This window comes from Rissa tridactyla, chromosome 12, assembly GCF_028500815.1.
Source record: "Rissa tridactyla isolate bRisTri1 chromosome 12, bRisTri1.patW.cur.20221130, whole genome shotgun sequence".
Lineage (NCBI taxonomy): Eukaryota > Metazoa > Chordata > Aves > Charadriiformes > Laridae > Rissa > Rissa tridactyla.
The window spans coordinates 16,321,649-16,345,238 of record NC_071477.1 but is presented as its reverse complement, the minus strand read 5'-3'; the positions used below and the strand labels follow the sequence as shown (position 1 = coordinate 16,345,238).

The 23,590-nt window shown below is 52.4% G+C and overlaps 2 protein-coding genes across 3 annotated transcripts in view; both read left to right on the top strand.

The window, feature by feature from the left end:
- The first annotated feature begins 66 nt into the window (after positions 1 to 66).
- On the top strand, positions 67 to 4,842 carry SRSF6 (serine and arginine rich splicing factor 6). The gene is made up of 6 exons (XM_054218577.1): positions 67 to 348; positions 643 to 791; positions 2,185 to 2,312; positions 2,544 to 2,752; positions 3,095 to 3,184; positions 3,304 to 4,842. Exons 1-6 carry the CDS (start codon positions 242 to 244, stop codon positions 3,665 to 3,667), a joined length of 1,047 nt encoding a protein of 348 aa, XP_054074552.1. The 5' UTR covers positions 67 to 241; the 3' UTR covers positions 3,668 to 4,842.
- Positions 4,843 to 12,717: 7,875 nt separating this feature from the next.
- Positions 12,718 to 23,590, top strand: part of L3MBTL1 (L3MBTL histone methyl-lysine binding protein 1) — a 29,772-nt gene continuing 18,899 nt past the window's right edge. The window contains exons 1-8 of one of the 2 annotated variants that reach the window (XM_054218799.1): positions 12,718 to 12,847; positions 18,135 to 18,292; positions 18,544 to 18,706; positions 20,695 to 20,918; positions 21,578 to 21,722; positions 21,846 to 21,984; positions 22,681 to 22,804; positions 23,441 to 23,528. In XM_054218799.1, coding sequence (XP_054074774.1) covers positions 18,571 to 18,706; positions 20,695 to 20,918; positions 21,578 to 21,722; positions 21,846 to 21,984; positions 22,681 to 22,804; positions 23,441 to 23,528 — 856 coding nt within the window. In that variant the 5' untranslated portion in view covers positions 12,718 to 12,847; positions 18,135 to 18,292; positions 18,544 to 18,570. Of the gene's footprint in view, positions 12,848 to 18,134; positions 18,293 to 18,526; positions 18,707 to 20,694; positions 20,919 to 21,577; positions 21,723 to 21,845; positions 21,985 to 22,680; positions 22,805 to 23,440; positions 23,529 to 23,590 lie in introns of those variants that run through there. The other variant, XM_054218798.1, reaches the window with a different exon arrangement.

Sequence of the window (23,590 nt, the reverse complement as noted above, 5' to 3'; positions counted from 1 at the left end):
GCGTGCTGACGTTCGTGCCGTAACGTCCGCCACCGGCCCCGCCCCCCGCTATAAAAGCGGCGGCGGGCGGCGGGCGCCATTGTGCTGCGGAGCAGGCCGCGGCGGTGGCAGCGTCCGGGCCTTGCAGCATCGCTCCTTTCTCGCCGCCTCTCTCTTTTTTTCCTCTCTCTCCCTCCTTCTCTCTCTCCCCCTTTCTCTTTCTTCTCCTCTCCCTCCCCCTTTCCCCCCTCCCGCCGCGGACATGCCGCGCGTCTACATCGGCCGCCTGAGCTACCACGTCCGGGAGAAGGACATCCAGCGCTTCTTCAGCGGCTATGGCCGCCTGCTCGAGGTCGACCTCAAAAACGGGTGAGCGCCGGCACGGGGCCCGCGGGCTGCCCCGCCGCCCCCTTTCCCCCACCGCCCCCGGGCCGCGCCCGCCGCCCCCTCCCTCCCCCCTTCTTTCCCTTCCTCTCTCCCTCCCTCCCTCTCTCCCTCCCCCATGTTGTCTGCCGCTGCCGCGTGGCGCCCGGCTCAAGATGGCGGCGGCGCGGGGGGAGCGGGGGCGCTGCGGCGGGGACGGCGCCCATTGTCCCGCCGCGGCTGACGGGGCCTCTCTTTTTGTCCCGTGTGTCCGTTTCAACCCCCCCCACCCCGCCCCAGTTACGGCTTCGTGGAGTTCGAGGACTCCCGAGACGCCGACGATGCCGTTTACGAGCTGAACGGCAAGGATCTGTGCGGGGAGCGGGTGATCGTGGAGCACGCCCGCGGGCCCCGCCGCGACAGGGACGGGTACAGCTACAGTAGTCGCAGTGAGTACGGGCCCGTCTTCCTGCGGGGTTACCGGGGTGCTGCGGGCGAGGGGCAGGAGGCGAGGCCGTGCCGGGGTGATGGAGGGGACGGGACCGAGTCCCCTGGGGCTGGGGGGGGGGCGCGGGGGGGTGTCGCTGTCCCTGGGGGTGGGGGATGCCCGGTGCATCGCCGGGAGCAGGCTGTCTGCCGGCTTCGGTGCCGCGGGCCTTTTTTCCTGGCACCGGCGTTGCGCTCGGGTATCCCCTAAGAAACTTAGGAGGGCAAAAAATGTGAAGCGATTCCGGCTGCAAATCTGTGGCCTTCTAGAAGGGGTTTCTGGTTAATTAGAAACGATATGCTCTACTAATTTAAGGGCTCCAGTGTTCTTGGGAGCATTTCGATGAAACAGTGATGTTGCATCACTAATGTTAATGAATAAATACCGTTGCATAATTGGGGTAGAAGCGCTCAGCTGTAAACTTTCATGTGAATGGTTTCAGTTGAATATATAGAAGGGGTGGGGGGAGGTTTTCAAGATGGAATCGGTTGTACTAAGTGGGGGATACTGTAAATATTTCTATGTTCAGCTAACTCGTATAGCCTCTTAAGCTGAACTATATAGAGCTTCACGGGCCTAGTACTGTAACTAAAAGTACTAAGGTTCATCTTTTGAGTAATCGGTGGAAGCTTGGTGTTTGGGGGGGGTGGGTATCTGTCTTGAAAAAAATCAAATGTATGTTGTTTAAAATTGTTGCATGTTCAATTCAAACTTTTTAACAAGTCCTTGATGTTTCAATTTAAAAGTGACCAGTGGGGCTGAGGCTGTGTCCACTGAGGCTAAGATGACTGCCTTTCCTGATTGGCCATGGCTTTTCCATACATTGTGTGACCCTTGCCCTATGACCCTTTGGCTGACCTTACCGGAAGCCATGACGACAGCAGCCTTTTGCCATTAGACGCAGGGTGATGGTGAGGATTCCAAGGGTTAGACAAAACTGGTTAAACTGAACTAGGTGACTGTTACCTTGCGTGTTTTGTGGCCAAACCACCACCAAAAACCTCATACTGTGATGTAAGTACTTAGTGTAACTAGTAAACGTTTTTGTAAAATGTAGAAATGCATGTAATCAGTTAAGTTTTATATTTTACAATGTTCTGTAAAATAAAACTTAGCAAGGTGAATCTAATAAGGAGCAGTCACTCTCTAACAGATCTTAGGAGCACAGACTTGTAGGATTTTAGTCTGTTTGATTTGCCATTAATATAGATTATGGCAAAATTGCAAAGTTTATTGGAGGCTTAGAGAAATAAAGTCCTACTCCAGTAAATATAACTGTTTAACTAACTTTTTCAGAACATTTAGTTTCCTTCATGCTAGGAGACCATCTAACTTTATTTCTTTGTACAATCAAGGTGGGGGTGGTGGCGGATATAGCAGTCGGAGACAATCTGGAAGAGATAAATACGGACCGCCTGTTCGTACAGAGTACAGACTGATTGTTGAAAACCTTTCCAGTCGCTGTAGTTGGCAGGATTTGAAAGTATGTATTAATGTTCTATCACAGAGCCTGTTGTGACTAGCGGGAAGCAATAACTTCCTTTAATATCAATGTTCACTTTGATTTAGGTGGAAGTAATTGAGAAGTATTTGTGCGTGAATGCTTATATGCAATTAATGCTTCTTGCATTTGCTCAGACTTGTCTTAAGTGAATGTTCTTGCAGAGCATAAGCACGTGGAATGCTTACGTTATTCTTCATCTACTCCCTCAAGGATTTCATGAGGCAAGCTGGTGAGGTAACTTACGCAGATGCTCACAAAGAACGTACAAACGAAGGAGTAATTGAGTTCCGATCTTACTCGGACATGAAGCGTGCCCTGGACAAACTGGATGGCACAGAGATAAATGGCAGGAAGATCAGGCTGGTTGAAGACAAGCCGCGGTCGAGCCATAGGCGATCGTACTCTGGCAGCAGGTCAAGGTAACGTTTGGGACACGTCGGTCTCTGTGTGAAGACTACTTACACTAAGAATGGGGATACCTGCAGTGGTTATCTTCAGTTGATACTTAGGAATAGGAGGATGCCTGGGAATGTAAACGGAATTCTTTTATGTCATACAGCAAAGCCAGGTTTGAGAGTTTTTCATGTGTGAGATGTCAGAGGTAATTCAATGGTATATCGAACCTGAGTGGATTAAGAATATGTCTTCATGTGGCCATACTTGTTTTTGAGGAGTTCTTTAGCAGCTTTTCTCTGTTACATAGCATAGGAGAGCACACCAGACAAAGAATAAGCGACAAATTACATTTTTACTGCTTCTAGGTCACGGTCTAGAAGACGGTCTAGAAGCAGAAGTCGTAGGAGTAGGAGCAGCCGCAGCAGGTCCCGTAGCGTCTCCAAAAGCCGTTCCCGGTAAGTGATACGTTGTTTTCTGTTAGTACAGGAATTGCTACTTATTAATTGATAGATCTTTACAACTGCTATAAGTACAGTTCAGTTCATGCAGAATAAACTCTGTCTCTTTTTGAAAGATCCAAATCCAGGTCACGAAGCAAAGACCGCTCACGTTCCAGATCTAAAAGCAGGAAGTCTAGATCAAAGAGCAAATCGAAACCGAAGTCTGACAGGGGTTCCCGCTCGCACAGCAGATCCAAGGAGAAGTCTGAGAAGTCTCGGTCCAGATCCAGGTCCAGGTCTCGATCTCCCAAAGAAAATGGTAAAGGAGATGCTAAGTCTAAGTCCAGGTCAAGGAGCAGGTCCCGTTCCAATTCTCCGCAGCAGCAGCCATCTGCCAAGGCTCGCTCAGAGTCACCACCCAAAAGAGCTGCATCGAGGTCCCGCTCCAGATCTCGCTCAAAATCTCGCTCACGATCAAGATCTAGTTCAAGAGATTAAGACTAGAACTCTCCTCTTACATTGCACACTATTACGGAACATTTTCCTACTTGTCAGGCCATTAGTGTTATGTTAGTACTTCAGAAGTTGGTTTTCTCTCTTGCAGGAGTGAATGGCCTAACTGAGGCATAAGGGTTTAATTTGTATCCCAAATTTGAAAACATGAGATCGGATGGTGGTACAAAGCAGGAAAAGTCCCCCTTTTGTAGAAATTCAGCTAAAAGTTTGATTTTATAGCATTTCCGCAGGAGTAACTTAACTACTCTTAAGTGCAAAGTGGTTTTTATATTAAAAATAAACTGAATATAAACAGGCTTAAATCTGGGCTTTTTTGAAAGTATCATTTTTTCCTATTTTTTTTTCATGGATTTAGAACTATGGGTATCATTAGCTTAATAGGTTACAGCTTGCTACCAAAGGCAGGATTGCCTTGCTGGGCAGGTCACATAACTCTCTGGTTCATCTTAATTTGTGGAAGCAGGCTGCAAACTATATAAACCGGTAACAATACTAGAAAGATTTTAGACCAGCAATAAACTCAAGTTGGAGCATTTGTGTTGTATCTTAACTTGCCAAAAGAACATTCCCCCTCTGCCCCCCCATACTGTGACTGTATTAAAGGTAATAAGGGTACTCGGGAACCTGTATCATACAGTATTGCTGAAAAATCCTACGTTTCAAACTTGAAAGAATGAAAGCTTTCCGACCTTTTTTTTTTTTTTTTTGCTTGAATATCAAGTGTCACTCAGTTGTCGGACACTAACGTGTCTCTTGGATGTGGTCCAAGTCACTAGTATGTTGTATGGTTTGTCAGCCTCTAAATACCTATTGGATATGAAAAGTAGGTAAAAAAAACCAACAACTTGTCTTCCCTCCCTTTTGACTCGTTTATGTTAACGTTTTGCTTCAGACTAGGAGAACTATAATCCTATTGTGTGTAAGTCTGACCTTTATTGGAAATGTAATCTCTTGGAGCTAGAGTTCTAGTCTTAACAAAGGCTTTGCTAAACCACAGTTGCCAATTCACTTAAAATTGTGGAATAGGACTCATCCCAAAAATTCCCCTTTATAGCTAAATTGATTTTTGTAACATGCAATAGCAAACATTAGAACTGCCTTGTACTCTTTATACAACGTGTAGTTTGACTTGTATAAAATTAAATTGGTGACTCAAACTCTTGTGTTTATTGCAGTGTAATGGGATTGGTTTTCTGCCTCTCATGCTGGGGAAATCACAATTTATCCTACTTAACCTCTTTTGCTGAAGTAACTTCTTTGGTTTAGTAAGAGACGTGGGGAGCCCTTGAGCCCAGCTAGCCAGCCGAGCACCGAGTGTCCCGGCACCTTGTCCTTTCTTCCAGCGTGGCTTGGATGTGCAGCAGCGCCTCTGGTCAGAATTTAACCCAGCTGTTCAGCTGAATTGCATCAGGCACAAGGAGCACGTCAAGTGCATGATCAAATGGAACCTAATGCCAACTTCTCATTCCTGGAATTGTTTTATGATCTAAAGAGTTCTCTTGAAAATTATTATTTGGTCTCTTACCATTTTCTGATCATATCTAGAAAGCTGGTTGCCTGTTGCATGCGAGTAGCTGTGCTAGTACAAGAAGGGATCCCAGGAGGAGTGAAGTTGAGCCTGATGAGCTCACATTCCTGATGGGACCTGAGTGGAAGTGGTTACGTGGTGCGTGTTGCCATCAGATCGCATTACTGTTGCTTTTATATTGCGCGCTTCTCCATGCTGTTTCTACCCCGAGCATGGAAAAGCGGCTGTGTTTGAGCTGCCGAGCCAGGCTTCCCAGTGATTGTATAACTGCGGAGCCTCACGGATGCTTCTGGCATGACTAAATCCACAGTTCCGCGGGGTGCACTTCGAACTAAAGTTTTATTCTTTGCACCTGGAATGAGGTAGACTCCTGTGTTTAGTTAATTCGTGATAAGTAATTTAAAAAAAAAGAAGCTGTTTTAAGGTGTGTATTAGCGTAATGACTAGTAAAAAAACCACATGCTGTAGTTCCGATCGCTGCAGGCAGCACCTTCCCTGCATCGGATTGCGAAGGTGGGGGAGTGCTGGGCGCTTTCTGCAGAAGTCAGACTGCGCGAGAATAGTTTAATTCAGGTTTACAGCCCTTGTGGAAATACTCGCCTGCCTTAAACTTGACACAAAGGCATTTATGCCCCCTTGACTTTATTTACGCAGATGATGGAGTAGGTCAAGACTTCGTGGAGAACTGCTCTTCCTTGATGAGCCTCCAGGGCTTGCCAGTAAAATATGTTGCGCTCCTCGAAACAGGAATTGAGCTGGTGGCTCGGTTAACCTTTATTATTTTGCACGTGCTTGTAGATATCAGTAATAGCTGGTTTCTAAAACCAGTTCTCAGTGCCAGGATGAGAATGGCTTGGCCTTACAGCAGCCGGTAGCCCCCCAGTCTTGGTTAGCAATGCGTAACCATGGCTTTTGCCATCTATATTCTCAGCTTCCTGATACGAGGCTCTTAATGGTTATGTTTGAAGTCATCTTTATTCATGAATTACTTACAGGGAGGGCTTAGATGGGATTTAATCAATTTGCCTGTAACTCCTTTAAATATCGAAGATTTCTTTTTCTGTTTCTGGCGCCACATGCAGTGTCTCCCTTGGCTGCTCCGCAAGAGAGAAACGGCCCTTGCCTGTGTGAATGAAGCAGGAATTCCTTGGCATGGCTTGCATCCTTCTGGATTTGTTTGCCCTGGAAAGCGAGTGGGATTTCAGTAGTGCCAGCTACCGAGCCAGTGCAGCTCAGCGCGCGGCTTGCGATAACTCTTTATAAAGAACTCGCCAACAAAACCCAAACACCGTCAGCCCTCTGGTTCTGGCAGTGCTTTTTTTTTTTTTTTTTTTTAAATGAGTGAAAGACTCTCAGTCTGGTGTGGATTTGTGATCACAAATGGGATTATTTCTGAGGTCTCTTGTAGGTGTTAGGAAAGCGCGGCTTGGATGGGTGTCTTGAGCTCCGTAGAAGAGTGAAAGCCCGCGGACGGCTTGCGTGGGCGCTGCGCTTTGCAGCTCTTGCGTGGGCTTTGCGCTGGCCCGCAGCAGTAGCAATAGTCGGTGGCAAAACCGTCTGGCGTTGCCATCATCTCAAGTTTTTAACCTAACTGTGGAGCCATCTTTTCAGAGATGTGCTTTAGTATTAGGCATCCCGACTCTCCTTTTCTGCATTTGGTATGGAAAATATACATTTGTTCTTAAAAAGACAAAGAAAGAAATACGCCTTCTCGTCAAATGTGGAGTGCAGGATTGACTTAAAATGTTAGTGTCCCATAGCAAATTGTGAAGGAGAAATCAACAGTAACATTTAAAAAAAAGCAAAACTTAGAATCCGGGGCTGTGTTTGGAGTCTGTTCCCAGCCTTTTCCTGTATTTAAAAAAGCATCCCTCCCTGTACGTTGGTGTTCGACAGAAATGCAAGTTCTGTCCTTAAATCAGTGATGCCTGTGAGGTAAAATACCTGCTTTAAAGTTAGATGGTGCAAACACCTTTTCGCCTTTAGCGTGTCTCACTTCAACCCCGGCAGACAGTGGGCGAGTGTTTCTGCATCGCTGGGGTGGCGAGTCCAGGGTGCTTTTCCTGAAGCCGCCTGGAGCCTTGGAAGCAAATTGGAGTCTTCCTTGGACAGCAGTGGCACTGGCTGTCACACCCAAATGGGGAAAGCTGGGATGAACCAAAGTTCACTCTTGCTCAGAATTTCTGCGTGACCCGTCATTTGTGCGCTTGGAACTTAATCTCCTTGACTGCCCCTGCCAGGAGGTCATAAAAGAGAATTCTTTTTCTCAGCTCAAAAAGGTGTTTTCTTCCATGCTGTGGCTTCTAGCCCAGCGCTTTGAGGGGGAAGAGCCGAATCCCTAATGCCGCTGGTCTGGTGAGGAAGCAAGCTGCAAAACGGGATTGTTCCTGACCTAGGTGGGTGACTGGCTCCAGCCCTGAAGCGTGACACGGGCAGTGCTTTGGGGCCTGGGGGCTACCGTGAGCATCTGGCTGGCGAGGATGGCAATTTGCCAGCCCACAGAGCCAGTGAGGGGGGCAGATGAAGAGAGATGGTTACCTCCTCCGATGCCGCGGCCCAGAAACGCTTGCTTTAGCTTTTGCCTCCGCAGCGCGGGGTTTTTGGAAGCCGGTAACACCGCTATTCGAGCCCCTGCAAGTGGTTCTGCGTCAGCGAGTCCCTGTGCCGCTGTGAAGAACAGCACGCTCCAATAGGCAGGTGGACAGGCCTGTTTCAGGCCGAGCGTAGGGAAATCGCTGCTTAAAAAAGAGCAGGAGGTGGACTAAGAGGAGGATTTAAAATGTGCTGTCACAAGACAGGCCTTTTGAAAGGGCCATTGCCGTTGCGTCACGAAGGGAAAGCGGGTACAGCATGTCGGTTCGCTGTAAGGAAGAGCGCAACTTTTGTGTTTGATGCGCGCCAAAACACGTGTCTCACCTAGCGATATTGCTATGCTTGGGGCAAAGCTGTGAGGGGGTAGAATAGACAACACTCCTTGTTTCTACTATAACATTTCTACCTCTTAAATGTTGCGGTTTTCAAGCCCATTTACAACGGGGAGATTACTCTGTCCCAAACAGGATTTGTAACCCTCTTTGTATGAGCGACAGGGAGGGGCATTTAAAGCATGATTTTTGGGTTTATTCTTCACACATGGAGTAGCTTGAACTGTTTCCAGTTCGTGCTCGCACCTGGCTCAGGCTGGGATTGTAACAGCCGCGGCGCAATGACCTAAATCAAAGAGCAAAAGTAGGAATTTGGCTCAGGAGCCTGGAAATCCCCAAAATTTAGCTGAGCTGCCATTCGGTACGTCCTTGAGAGATGATGCAAAATGCTGTGGTCGTTTGAAAGATGCGTAGTGCAAACGTTCATCAGAAGGTAAAGTTCCCGCGACAAAATTGGCAGGTCTTTGCCGCGTTTCTCGTGCGCTTTGTAGCTGTCTATTTAATGGGAATAGGAATGCATTACTTGGAAAGGTGAGAAGCACAACTACCAGAAATGTTGCTTTGCGTAGTGGCAGCTATTAACGGTTCAAGAATTTTAACTCTCTGTTCTTGGTTTCATAACGGTATCTGTTAACGTTGCGCTGGGCCCTTTTCCCCCCATGTTTGGTTTTGTGGTTAGGTGGAAAGAATCAAATGGCTCTTAACTCTCACAGCTTCTTCACGCATTATTATTTTTGCTAAATGTGGATGCGGATGGCAGAAGGGAAGTTGCAGCTGTTTCATAATCCAATAAAAAATGGAAATAAACTGCTCTGAAGTGGCTCATAAACTCCGACCCCTTTAGCTACATCTGTCAAGAACGTGTCTAAGTCGGTTGGGTGAACGTAGGTGCTCTCCTCTGTAAGAGGGAATGGATCGCAGCAGTTGGTATGATCCGCTCCGCTGACAAAGTAGTGGCATCGGGAAGGTGTCTGCAGCCAGCGCGTGCTTCGGGATGTACTCCACAACCGATCCTACTAATACTTTTAAGTTTTGGGCATGACTCTGACTGCTTCTCTGTGATTCTCCAACTCAAGGGCTACATCCTCCTCCTTTTGTTCACAGAGACTGACTTCTGCGGGATGGTCTGCTTCAGTTTCGAATCTCTCAATTACTCGTTCTTAAAAATCAGTATTTTTACTCCTTTTCAAAGCAAAAGCTTAAGTTTTGCTGCAGTGTTTTGCCTTTGGGGAAGAACTGGGTGAGTTCAGTCCAAAATACTGCAAACAGCAGAGGGAGAGCTCTGCGGGTGACGGCGGGGTTGGGGGTGCCGGGAAGACGCAGCCTGTGCTCTCTTGTGGATGGAGCTGTGGGAGGAATGAACTTGGGGAAATTTATTGCCGGTGCGTGCAGCTCCCAGGAACAGGGTTATCCTGTAAACGTGAATAAGAAAAGTTAGTGCCGTTAAGTCAGTCGGTGTAAAACAGATCACATCTCACCTGCCTGGTGTAATCACGACGTACAGTTGCACCCGGCCGAAGAGCAACGTTTCTCCTAGAAATGGGTGAAGTGCAAAAAGCTTTCCCCTGCGCAACGTTTCTTCCTGGTTCTGCTCGGTGTCAGCAGCAGAGGAAAATACAGCAGATCGTCTCTCGCGGTGCCAGTGGTGCCCAGTGATGCTGTACAATGAACGGGGAGGGGGGGGCAACGGCGGGGTGCGGCAGCTGCCCTGGGGCGGCACCTCCTCTTCTGCTCAGCTCTCCGTCACGGACGTGCCACCCAGCCGGGAGCAAGCGCTGGCTATCTGGGGAGACAGGAGAAAACATTTGGAAAGAGCCTCTCCATTTGCCTCGTCCGGTTCTGTTTGCTGACAACTAAAAATCATTGCTCTTTGAGCTGAAAGGGTAACCCACCACTGCCATAATTCAGGTGTCACCTATGTGTGTTTGACTACCCAGAGCAGAACTGTTTGGTCATTCCCCGTACACGAAAACCCCCTAGAGAGCAGGAAAGGGAGGCACGGAATTGCAGTCACTTGCCCAGTGGGAATAAAAGCTAGGGATGCCGCTTTGTACTTCGAGCTTAGTCCTCTTGCTTCATGTTTTGTAAGGTCTCTTTCAGGTCAAATGAGCGTGGGACGTGACTGTGGGGGAGGACAGGAACGGCGGGCACAGCCACCCTGTGAACAGCAGAATGCGCGGGGAGGAACCCTGGCCCGACGCGTGCCAGAGCATCTCTCGGAGAGCACAGCCCTGCTGCAGCCCGCGCTGGTAAGGTCTAGTGGTATTCGTGGCAGAGCGGAGTCAGAATAAATTAAATAATGAAAGCACTACTAAGAGTGAAGTTTAAATAAACAAAAGTTCATAGAATCACAAAAGATCTCAAGTTGGAAGGGACCCGAAAGGATCATCGAGCCCAGCTCCCTGCTCCTCACAGGACTACCTGAAACCAAACCCTACGACTGAGAGCATCGTCCAGACGCTCCCTGAGCTCTGACAGGATCGGTGCTGCGACCCCTTCCCTGGGGAGCCTGTTCCAGGGACTGACCACCCTCTCAGTGAAGAACCTTTTCCTCATGTCCAACCTGGACTTCCCCTGAGGCAGCTTCATTCCATTCCCTTGTGCCCCGTCGCTGGTCACCAGAGAGAGGAGATCGGCGCCTCCCCTCCGCTGTCCCCCTCGAGGAAGGCGCAGGCTGCCATGGGGACACCCCTCAGCCTGCTCTTCTCCAGGCCGAGCGTGCCAAGCGACCTCAGCGGCTCCTCCTAAGTCCTGCCCTCGAGACCTTTCACCGTCTCGGTCACCCTCCTCTGGACACACTCCAATAGTTCGATGTCCTTCTTCTATTGAGGTGCCCCAAACCGCGCTCCGAGCTGGCGGTGGGGCCGCTCCAGTGTGGTGCAGAGCGGGACAGTCGCTTCCCTCGCCCGGCTGGCGATGCTCTCCAGCGTCTCGTCCCCCGGTTTGTATGTGTAAATTAAGATGCATTACAACAGAGATCGCGGAAATGGAAGTTAAGGCACAGGAGGGAGAAATGGTCTGGTATCACATCAGCCAGAGGGCTTGCTCAGAAGCCACAGATGCCACCTCTTCTTTGCCATTCCCCAGAAATTCCTGATTCTGAATTCATAATTTTTTTTATGGCAAACATAGCCGGGAACAGGGAACCGATGGGAGAAGGTGAATCCCGGGTTGCTTTTCAGGTATCCGAGTTTCACTCTGCTCCTGATTCAAACCTATCTGAAGCCCCCACTACAGCATAAAAGGGTTTATACGGGAAGGCCTTTTCCCATACTGTGCCACCGAAGGTTTATTTGAAAAGCGTGAAGGCGGCGGCAGCAGCAAAGGAAATTCCTGTTAGTTACTTCCTGACTTTCAGGAACTAATTGCTTCATCAGAGTCGACTTCAACTTTTTTTCACGTATTAAAAATTGTTGGGAGTACAAAACTCAAGGGGATAAAAAACTGGCAGGTCCTTACACTAGAAACACAAAACTGCCCTCCCCGAAGCAAGAGTGGCCCTGGCCCTGGGCTGGCTCCGGCAGGGTCCCGAGCTGGCCATGGGGCGAGCGGCCCCTCGCCTCTCCCCGGCCGCCCGACAGGCACCGAGTGCGGTTCTCAGCTGCTTTTTGTTCCTTGTGCTTCCAGCCTTGGCTCCTTCCACTCCCACCTTCCGCAGGTAAGTGGGACAGACATTGCGGAAGCGTCTAAAAGGCACGTTCCTCGTGTGGCCATAAAAATACCAACTGGGTGGCAGGTAAAGCTGCCCCAGGTTTTGAAGCACAGTGCAGGAGCAAGTCCTGCCTTTCCTCCAGAGGACTAGTTGGAGCGATCCTCTCGCTTCCCGCAGATCCTGGGGAGTCGTGTCCGTGTTCTCTGGTTGTTCCTTGAGCCTGAGAGGCTCCTCCACCTTCGCCGGGTCAGCCTGTGCCTGTCCCTGTCGGAGAGGGCCCGGAGAGACGGTGTGGTCTCCGGGGAGCCAGTTTAGGCTGCTGAGGAGAGGAGGACACGTCGTCATCCCCCCGACTACCCTCCGAGGGGGATTAGGTTAATATCAGTGATTTTAGAGAAAAAGCAGCTTCTGGCTTTCAATCCCCACACACACACATCCCCATCCCATCTAACCCCAGAGAGAAAAAAGCAGTGGAAAAGGGTGTTTCAGCCAGTGTGGGCAGGGAGGACACTGGCACCCCGCAGCCCGGCCTGTCCCGGGGTGACCGGTGCCACCGGGGGCTCCTCAGCGCGGCGGGGACAAGCCCAGGCCGGGGCGAGGAGTGTGTGTGTGTGGGGGGCGGCCCCGGGGGCCCGGCCTGGGGGGCGTGGGGGGGTGGTGGTGGTGGTAGTGTCCGCGGCGTCGCCATGGCGACCCCCCCCAATCCCCGCCAGGCAGCTCCCCGAAATCCTGCGGCGGGATTAAACCACCGCCACTGCGGCGTGGAGGCACCCGCGGGTTGCCATGGCGACGGCGCTCATTAAGTGCATTGCATTTTCACCCTGCCCAATTACCGCCCGCCCCCCCCTCCCCGCACACACCCGCGCCCCGCCCGGCGCGGCCCCGCTCCCTCCCCCGCCAGCCCCGGGCCGGGCCGGGCCGGGCCGTGCGGGCGCCGCCGCGGCCCAGCCGTACCGCGGGGCTCCGCGCAGCGCAGGCCGGGCCGGGCCGGGCCGCCCCCGCTGCGCCTCACAGACAGCGCCCCGGCCGGGCCCCCGCCGCCGGGCCCCGCCGCTCAGGTAAGGAGCGCGGCCGGGCGGGCGCTGCCCCGGCTCCGGGGGCCGCCTCCCCGCCTCGGAGGCGAGGCCCGGGACGGGTGAGCGGGGCCGCGGCCTTGCCGGGGTGGGGTGGCCGCTCCGCGCCGCCCCCTGCAGTCGGGGCGGCCCCGGGCCCGGTGGGGGAGGGACGCTCCGCCATCGCCGCCTTTTATCGAAAGCCAGCTCGGGCTGGGGCAGGGCGGCCCGGGCCCGGCGGGGTGCCGGGGGGCGGCCGGGAGCGGAGCGGGCCGAGGGCTGCCCGCCCGGTGCCCCGCGGGGGGCGGCGGGGCGGCTGCGGGTCCGGGTCCATTTAGGGATGGAACGCTGATGTGCAGCAAAGTGGTTTGTGTTTGTTTGGTTTTTTTTTTTTTTCCTCTCAAGGCAACCGCTATGCCCCAAAGTGGGAAGATAGCTTACTAAAAAAGAAAAAAAAAATAAAAACAAAAAGAAATGGAGGTGCAGGTGTGTATCTTCTTTGGAGTAGTCCCTCCTTGGAGGGGTTCAAGGCCAGGTTGGACGGGGCTTGGAGCAACCTGGGCTGGTGGGAGGTGTCCCTGCCCAGGGCAGGGGGGTGGAACGAGATGATCTTTAAGGTCCCTTCCCACCCAAACCGCTCTGTGATATGTTCTGTACTGGTGTGGCTGCAGGTCCCGCTGGGCTGGCTGGTCCCAGCTCCGTGTGTGTGGCACGAGGCACTGCCCAGGCGTGACCCAGCAGTGTCCAGCAGAGACAGGGAACGGGACTGTTCTTCCCTAGCTTTCCCAAGGGATCCTCTCTGGGGGACACAGAGGTTGGAAGCCCCTTCCAGGGTGGCCACCTGACCTTCCTTCTGGTGTTTCTCAAACACCGCGTGAGCACATGCTGTCCTGGAGGCTGACAATGACACCGCTGCCGTCCTTGCAAGGGTCCTGCAGCATGGCGGGCATTAGTCCAGCTTAGTAGGACATGCAACACACAGCCCAGGCTACGGAGAGGATGCTCCATGTGATCTAGGACAGGTTCTGGATTTATTTCTTCATTAGTTGTTAAAGACCGGGCATTTTGAAATATTTCGGAGTCATGTATTAATCCTCTTTGGATGTTTCTGCCTGCTTATAAGTGTAACTTGTACTTGTGGAAAAATACCCTGTGTTATGCCCTAACTCTGTGCGGGGCTGGGTGCTGCAGCAGGGCTGGCGCTCCCGAGAGGCAGTGGCTTACAGCAGCAGAGCGGAAGGTGGGATGCGGGTGTCCCCCTTGTTGCCCCTCTCAGTGGTGGCTGGGGGTCTGCGCTCTGTCGGAGCTGCCCAGGCTTCAGGCTGCCTTCTGGCTTCAGCCTTGAACTTCGGTGGTGTCACCTTGAGCCATTTGGGGTGGCACATGGATCACCGGTAACTGCTCATTCTCCCCACGTGCGGGTCTCAGCAGATCCACAGGCCCAAGAGCAAGTCCCGGTGTCAGTGATGCTCCTGGGGGAGGTAGGTGACACCCAGCCTGAATGTCTCAGCTTTGATAGCTGTGTCTGAACCTAAAGCTGAAGGCAGCTTGCTGCTGTCTTGCCCTTCTCTCACCGATCTCCATCTTCATGGAATCTATTTGCTATTTTGAAACGTGCAACACGAACAGCTTCTTACTGCATGGAAGGATGTTTCATCCTGTTTTGAGATATTGATAAATCCTGTGGTCCATTCCAAACCTCACCCCACGCTGCAGCAGAACCTAGGAGGGCTTTGTGGCTCCTGATTTATTCCAGAGGCGGCATTGCCTCCTGGGTTTAAAGCAACAGTCAGAGTTGGAAGGGCAGAGGTGTGTGTGCTTGCCTTTCTCTGCTGGGCCACCTACCTGTGCAATGGGTGTTACTGAGTGTGCTCCTGTGTGTATGTGGAGCAAATACTTTCTGCTGTGCCGATAGCCTGCCCTGGGCAATGCCAGAAGATGGGAAGATCCAAGGGAGCAGCTCGCAGTCCATCGTGTCTCTGCAGTGCTCTGGTGTACCACTTGCAGTTTTAGCATGATCCCTGTTGGTGCTTTTTCTTAAAGGCTCAATTTTGCCGCTGGAGGTAATTAATAATCCATACCTCAGCTGTTGTTAAGGATGGGGAAGTTCTCTGTTATAGCTGAGGAAATTCCTGCAAAAATAATTTGCAGAATCACAGGGTGGTTGAGGTTGGAGGCACCTCTGGTGATCACCTCGTCCAACCCCCCGCTCCATCAGGGCCGCCCAGAGCCAGCTGCCCAGCACCGTGTCCAGGAGCCTTTTGAGTATCTCCACGGATGGAGCCTCCACCACCTCCCTGTGCACCCTGTGCCAGTGCTCCGTCACCCTGACAGCGGAGAAGCGTTCCCTGGTGTTCAGAGGGACCCTCGGTTTGTGCCCATGGCCTCTGGTCCTGTCCCTGGGTACCACCGGGAAAAGCCTGGCTCCGTCCTCTCTGCACCCCCCCTCCAGGGGACGAGCTCCCCCGGAGCCTGCTCTGCTCCAGGCTGAACAGCCCCAGCTCTCTCAGCCTCTCCTCGTAGCAGAGACGCTCCAGTCCCTTCATCACCTTCGCTGGACTCTCTCCAGTCTGTCCCTGTCTCTCTCGTACTGGGGAGCGCAGCGCCCGACCCAGCACTTCAGGGGTGGCCTCAGCGGTGCTGAGCGGAGGGGAAGGATCATCTCCCTCCACCAGCTGGGACACTGCTCCTAAGGCAGCCCGGGACACCCTTTGCCGCCTTTGCTGGCTCCTGGTCAACCTGGTGGCACCAGGACCCCCAGGGCCTTTTCCATCAAGCTTTATCTTTCCAGCTGGGTGGCCTCCAGCATATCCCAGTGCAGATTTCAGGAATATTTAGAAATCTGAGAAGCCACAAAGTCAATAAACATGTTAATATTGTTTGAAATACAGTTATTTGCAGCCAATTTTTTGATGAAAAGAAACACATTTTGACCAGACTGTGCTTTCTAACGTGCTGATGGGGCTGTACAGCATCTCTGTGCTGGGAGCTGCTTTTCTCCGTGCTCCTCTATGGCCTGTTGCACACAGCATATCCCTCCTCTTTCCAAACAGAGGATCATTCCCTGGCTTTGCCATGGTTTTGCGAGGGGGCGGGTGTGAAACTGTGGCAGAGTTTGAGGCTTGTGTGTATGGCAATTGTAGAAATGCTTGCTTTCCAAGCCCCTGTGCCGCTGGTCCGAAGCACTGGTGTGCCAACACCCAACGTTTCTTGTTTGATGAACTAGAAACTTTGCGAGCAGCAGAACCAGTGAAGCCCGGCTGCCTTAAGTTGTGTGTTTCGCGTCCAGTTGCCTCTGCACGTGTGAATATGTGTGTGGATCAGCTGTCCCCAGCCGCGGTCTGGTGCTCGGGAGGTTCAACCTGTGCCCTCCCCTGCAAGGTGAGGGGTGATGCGGGGACCCCGTTCTCTGTGCAGGTCCTTGGTTTCCCAACTTGAAAGTTTTGCTTTAGTTCTTCTAGTTTAAGGAATAGCGCCGCAATCTATAGTCCAAATTCATTCTGTTCAGCCTGAACTCACAAGGCCCAGGAGAACCAGTCTCAACAGCATCGTCAGGCAGCCCCACAAGGCTTGGGAGAGTGTTTGACGCGTGATAATTACTGCTGGTTATTTCCTGTGCAATTATTTACTATTGTATTTATGTCATAGGCTGCTGTACAGAGATGAGTTTGAGCATCACCCAGCTTTGGCACTGGATCTAGTTATTCCTCTTCCTTTCTAGGCACTTCCAGTCCCAAGTTCTCTTTAAATAAAAAATAAAAAAATAAAAAAAAAGCCGACAGCTCCCACAAGATGAGGAGTTGTACTTGAAACATTTGACCCGAGTGAGGAGTCAAGGATAAATATCAGATTTAAGTGCCTAAGAAAGCAGATAGGTTCCTAGGTGGTATTAGGAAGCAGCGAGACAGGTTGGCTTGCCCAATTCGTTTTGGCTTTCAGTTGGAGTCTGGTGTGCAGCTGAGTTACTCATTTCCTTCAGTTCTCCTGACAATTAACAGTGTGTTTCTGACGTTGCACCTGGAGGGCCTTAAAGTTCCGTACGATTTGTCAGTTGAACATCAGGTATTTCTGATCAGAAACCTGGCAGCACTGTAAGAGAGAGGAAGAAGTAGAGCACACTGTCCCACTCTTTACCCGTTGGTTGTAACACCTTGATATTAATGTGTCAGGTTTTAAAATTCCAGACTTTACCTTTTGTAGCCAAATTCTTATTTAACCGTGCTTCACTGAAACGGTTATCCCGTTTCCCACATGGCTGTCTTCTCTTTCAAATTCACATCGCATCAAAAGCACCCAAGACGTGAGCGCGGTCCCCTGCTTAGCCCCATAGCGGCCCTGCCTCCATCCTGGTGGCAAGTGCTTTGAAGAGGGTGTGGGAAACAGGGCAGGTCCAAAATCCTTCCCCAGCCCAGTGTCCTCAGACTCCAGCAGTCTCTGGGACACTCAGACCATCATTTTCAGTGGGCATGGAGAAATCTGCCTTCCCTGAGTGCATCCGATTATACTGAATCATAGAATGGTTTAGGCTGGAAGGGACCTTGAAGATCATCTATTTCCACCCCCATGCCCTGGGTAGGGACACCTCAAAGCCCCGTCCAACCTGGCGTTGAACACCTCTGGGGATGGGGCATCCACAGCTTCTCAGGGTAACCAGTGTCTCACCACCCTTACAGTGAAAAACTGCTGGTTTCCTGCTTAGCTCTGTGTGTCCATTGCGTTTTTCATGAGGGCAGGAGCGGCACCGAGCGCCCTCCCTCGCCGAGGCACCCTGGGCACCGGGAGGCAACTCTGGTCTTCCTCCCGGCTTGCAGGCAGGCCCTGGTCTGGGGACATGCTGGTGTAGGCACCATCCTGCCTGCTGGGGCACGGCAAGGGCCAGCTGCTGCCCTAGGGACAGGGAACCGAGGAAGACAGCCGGCAGGGCCACTGTGGCCAGGTCCAGCTAGGAGCTCAGGTCACCAGACAAGGTCTGAGATCAAGCCAGGACAAGCTGGCCACTCAGGTCCTGCTGCTGCCAGACAGCAGCTGGACACCAGCACTGCTGCAGCACGGTGTGGACAGGTTGAGGGTCGGCTGACGTGGGGCCCCTGGGCCCGTGGGTCCCAGAGGAGGCTGGTCAGGGCCACTAAGGCCCAGTAGTGCCCTCAGGGCCCTGACACTTTGCCTGCTCCTTGAAATTCGTGGCTAAATGGGTTGAACATCACCAGTTCTGTGAGAGACTCAGCTGCATGCAGTGGACTTCATGTTCCCCACCACTACCACCCCGGTTAACTTGTGAAATTCTCTCTTACAGCCACTTAGAAGATCAGGGACCTCCATCTTCTCCAGGGTAGGATTTGACAACCCTCAGTCATAGTCTGCATCAGAGTGGCGTAGGCCCCAGTAGGAGCCAAGAGCAGCCATCGCTTGTGGGGAACCTCCTGTGCTCAGACCATCTTATGGTGGGGCCAGGTAAGAAAAAACCCTTGGCGTTTGCAAGACTGAGCTGGGATCTCGCAACAGGGGCTTTGCTAGGTCATGTTGGTACCAGCTGTGACCTTCATGCAGTTCTCTCTTGGGTTCAATGGGCCTTTAGTACGTCTTACAGGGGTTTCTACTGGGAGATGGTGGAAAGGGAGGGACCATCTTCCACAGTCTCTTTCTCACTCTTTTGTCATGTTTGTACTTGTACCCAATTCGATTTCTTTCTTGCTGTCTTCCAGTGTCTCGCTCTGTGTCCAGGCAAGGGGATGGACAGCAGAGCAGAGATGGAGGTTGTGAGAAGCACGAAGGGGAATGCCGCTGGGGAGGTCAGCGTCCATGTGGTCACCACCGAGAGCACTGTGCAGAGCACCCACCTGCCAACGACTGCCTTCATCATACCAGGTATGCATGGTGGTATGCCTTCTCCCCCACATTGACACCTCACAATCCTTGTATATCTGTGCTCCTCCAAAACCTTGGCAGCACAGTGTACTGGGTGCCTGCTTTGCAGGGCACGTGGGCTCCTGGGTTGCTGCATTATCATAGTACCGTAGGATATCTCGAGTTGGAAGGGACCCAAAAGGATCATTGAGCCCAACTCCCTGCTCCTCGCAGGACTACCTAAAACTAAAGCATGTGACTAAGAGCATTGTCCAGAGTCTTCCTGAACCCTGACAGGCTTGGTACCGCTCCCTGGGGTGCCTGTTCTACAGATCGACCAGAAGAACCTTTTCCTCATGTCCAACCTGGACTTCCCCTGACGCAGCTTCATTCCATTCCCTCGTGCCCCGTCGCTGGTCACCAGAGAGAAGAGATCGGCGCCTCCCCTCCGCTGTCCCCCTCGAGGAAGGCGCAGGCTGCCATGGGGACACCCCTCAGCCTGCTCTTCTCCAGGCCGAGCGTGCCGAGCGACCTCAGTGGCTCCTCCTAAGTCTTGCCCTCGAGACCTTTCACCGTCTTGGTCACCCTCCTCTGGACACACTCCAATAGTTCGATGTCCTTCTTCTATTGAGGTGCCCCAAACTGTGCTCCAAGCTGGCGGTGGGGCCGCTCCAGTGTGGTGCAGAGCGGGACAGTCGCCTCCCTTGCCCAGCTGGCACGCTGCTGACTCCTGCTCAGCTTCCATCAACCCAAACCCTCACATCTTTCTGCGGGGCTGCTCTCCAGCCTCTGATCCCCTAGTTTGTCTGAATAACCAGGATAACCCCATCCCAGGTGCAGAATCCATCACTTGCTCTTGTTAAATATCATACAGCTGGTGATTGCCCAGCTCTCTAGCTTATCCAGATCTCTCTGTAAGGCCTCTTTACCCTCGAGGGAGTCCGCAGCTCCTCCTAATTTAGTATCATCATCAAACTTACTTAATGGACATTCAACTCCTGCATCCAGATCATTTATAAAAACATTAAAGAGCAGTGTCCCTGAAATTGAGCCTTGGGGAACCCCACTGGTGACTGGCCGCCAGCCTGATGTGCCCCTGTTTACTGTAAGTCTTTGAGTCCAACCCATCAGCCCATTGTTCACCCAGCGTGCCAGGGACTTATCCAGCTGTATGCTGGATGTTTTGTCCAGAAGGCTACTGTGAGAGACAGTATGAAAAGCTTTGTTAAAATCCCACACCCCCACATCTGCTGGCTTCCCTTGGTCAGCTCGATGGGTGACCTTTTCATAAAAGGAAATTAAGTTAGTTAAGCAGGACTTTCCCCTCATGAACCCATGTTGGCCATGACCAACGACTGCATTGTCTCTCAAGTGTTTTTCAGTAACTCCCAGAATAACCTTCTGCGTGATTTTACCAGGCACTGAAGTGAGACTGACAGGCCTATAACTACCAGGGTCGTCCTTCTTGAAAATTGTTCTTGAAAATTGTCCTTGAAAATTGGGAGAACAATTTTCAGCCCCACTGACCAGTGTCTTTCAGGAGGTGTGTGAGCAAAGCGTGGATATATGTTAGGTGAGATCAGGGGCGTTCTTTAGCAGAAAGTCTCCCAATTTTTCCTGCTCCCGGTGCCTTCGTTCCCATTGTGGAGAAGCCCTGGGCTGCACAGCGTGTTCCTTTGAAATGTAACTAGAAGATGCAGTCCAGGAGCTCACCATCACAATCTTGCCACATCAGGGCATCCTGGTCATGGGAACAGTCTGAGGTCAGACTGAAGTAGGAACCCTTGAATGAGGATATTGTTGGTGCCACCCTCCAGCACAAGCCATTGCTGGCTGCAGATCTTGTTGGGTCACGCTGCCTGCCTGTGGGTGCTTTAGCCCACAGCACTGAGCTCTTGGCTGGGAAACCATCCTCTCTGTCATTTTGTGCTGCCTTTGAGCATTGTTTGCATCAGTTAAGTGTTCTGTGTATGCCTCTCGTTGTTTGTTTCCTTTCTTCCCTTCTCAAGCAAATGCCACTACCATCAATCTTCCCACGAGCACCTTAGAAATTCAGCGATTCCCTCGGGAGCCACAGAGGAGCACAGGGGCCGAGAGGCCAGAGAGGGGAGCGGGGAGCGAGCCCATCACAGCTACTGTCATTCCCCAGATCAGCGGGGTGCAGACCTGCAGCACGGTCCGTGTGCTGGAGTGGAAAGACGGGGTGGCTACTTTGCCTGGGAGTAACCTGCGGGTAAGTGTAGCCCTGGGCCACTGTGTTTCCTCCCCAACCTTGCCACTCCCCAAAGCCACTTGTCCTTGTAAGTGGCAGTCCCCCAGCCTGTGGCAGGCAGGGACCACCAGGATGTGACATGGCCCCTGGCAGTACCCACACCCCAGCTGGAGGATCCCTCAGCTGTTCCAGCTCTGCGAGGCTCTCCTTGTGCCCCATCCTGTGTCCCTGTGTCCCTCCCGTCTTGTGAACTCAGCAGAGAGAGCACACACATGGTGCCCCGAGGGGCTGCAGCACATCTGCCCTGCACAGGGACGCAGAGGGATGCCCAGAGAGGTGGTGGAGTCTCCATCTCTGGAGACATTCCAAACCTGCCTGGATGCATCCCTGTGCAGCCTGCTCTGGGTGACCCTGCCCGGGCAGGGGGGTTGGACTAGATGATCTCCAGAGGTCCTTTCCAACGCCTACTATTCTGTGATTCTGTGAGGGGCAGCAGGACAGGTGACTTTGGGGCAGTGCTTGCCTCTGTCATCGAAAGCACTGTCCTCTTGTTGGATGCACTAACGACCAGACAATGTCCCTCTCATTTTCAGAGCTCACATGTACCCACTAGCTATCAAGTTAAATTTCTATCCGCCTTGTTAACTATTTTTCCTTGGTTTTTTTGTTCAATAACATAGTTTCGAATAAATGAGTACGGAACGCTGAAGGTGGTGAGTGCTGATAAGGTGCCTCCAGTGGAAGCTATAAAGGAGGGTCCCACAGAGAAAGATGGGGAGTCAGAGGTGGCACCCACCAGCAGGGACAATCCTACTGTGGCTCAGGGTAAGGGCACCATGGTGGCACTTTTGGGGTGGGTACCATCATCCAAAGCAAATGTCTCCTGCATCCTGCTCCCCTTCCTTTGCTGCACCTTGTGCCTCACTGCTCTTCTCCTCTCTGACTCAGATGTGCCAGAACAGACCAAGCTGCCACCAGCAGAAAGCATGTGCCACTGTGATACCTGTGGCCGGAGGCATGTGTCGGACGGAGCCCGGGAAGGCAGGGGCTTCTGCAGCGAGCACTGTCACCAGCAGTTCAAAGAAAGGTAAAGGAAGGGGAGTCTGCTCCATGCAGAGCCATCTCCATCCATCCATCTGCCCTCCCTCCCCTCGTCCGCGTGCTCCAGCAAGGGATGCAAGTGCATCTGTCTCTGGCAGGTGCTGGGGACCCCACTTGTTTCCCTCCTTCCTGTGGGCAGGGAGCCCTATCTGCAGAGGCGCGGGGTGAAGACTTATCCCAAGGGAGAGCAGGAAGCACGGGAGCCAGACTCTCTCGTGCCCGATTTGTGGCCTCATAAACACATATCTGCTGGAGCAGGGCTGCAGCGGGAGGTTGCTGCAGTGGGTGCTTCCGGGCTGAGCAGCACTGGGAGGCGTGGGTCATGAGGGCATGTCTAGCCCCTCTGCTTACTAATGTGTGACTCCTGGGACTCGTTTTCCAGCATCTCTGTGTGACTCTGATGCAGCTTAGAGGCCTGCTACGAAACTAGATCGCTTTTGATCCATCCCTGGGTTCAGGTTTCTGACACCCGAGCGTGTGAGGGTGATTCTGGTCTGTACCCTGGTTCTAATCTCTTGCCAACTTGTGCGCTGAGAGGAGTGCATACGTTAGTCGTGGGGTATGGGAGCATGTGTGAGTAAGAATGGGGTGACAGTGATTCTCCAGCACCCACCTACTCCCTTGCTGACACCCCAGCCATTGCCACGTGCCGTAGTGGTTTACTCTTCCTTCCTCTGTGCAGGTCTGTCATTGTGGAAAACTCTGCCAGCAGCACCAATGCCACTGAAATCCTCAAGCCAGTGAAGAAACGAAAGAGGAAGGACTACCAGAGCCCTTCAGAGGAAGAATATGAATCTGAGCAAATGGTAGGAAGAGGGCAGGGAGGGCCCGTGCGTGCGCGTGCCAATGTCAAGGGTGGGCCATGGGCCACCCCTGTATGCACTGCGGGTGTGCGCAGTTCTTCTCAGTGCTATGTCAGCTATACGTCAAAGGGGTAACCTGTTGGCTGTTAATGCCAAAAAGACTTGAATGTGTGGAGCGTCAGGGCTTCTAGCCGCTTGGCTGGCTGTTTGGCATGCCGAGCGCCTTGGATTCGGCAGTGCTAGACACATCCTGATTGGGCTGCAGGTATCTAACGCTCTCAACTGCTCTCTTGAGTCTAGACCACCAAAGTAAGTGTTGAAGTAAGAGAGTGTCTGTGTGATGTGTATCCTGGGGAAGGAAGAGTGACTTTGACAAGGCAAGGAAGCTCTGCTTGCCAGCCCTGATTGTAGCCGATCCACTCCAGGTGTGATTGCTACCACTCAGCACCAAAATCCCCCTTGGGCTCCCACCATCAGATCCTCTTGCCCAGCCATTTCTGGGCCAAGCATCAGTCAAATCCTGGATGTTGCGGAGGCACGGTGTGGCCCTTGGCACCAGTGTGAGGGTACAACACAGCATAAACCTCTGTGCAGACCTCCAACATGATGGGTTTCTGTTTTGTCTGCTCTCATGACTAGGAGGAAAAGCAGGAAGAGAGGAAAAGCTCTGCAGGAGACGCTGCCATCAGCAATCCAGAGGCCAACGCGTGGAATGGGAGCCAGCACGGTATGTAGGGGCCGGGTGGGTGGTGGGGTGGGCACTCCTGCCACGACTGTGGGGTCCCACTG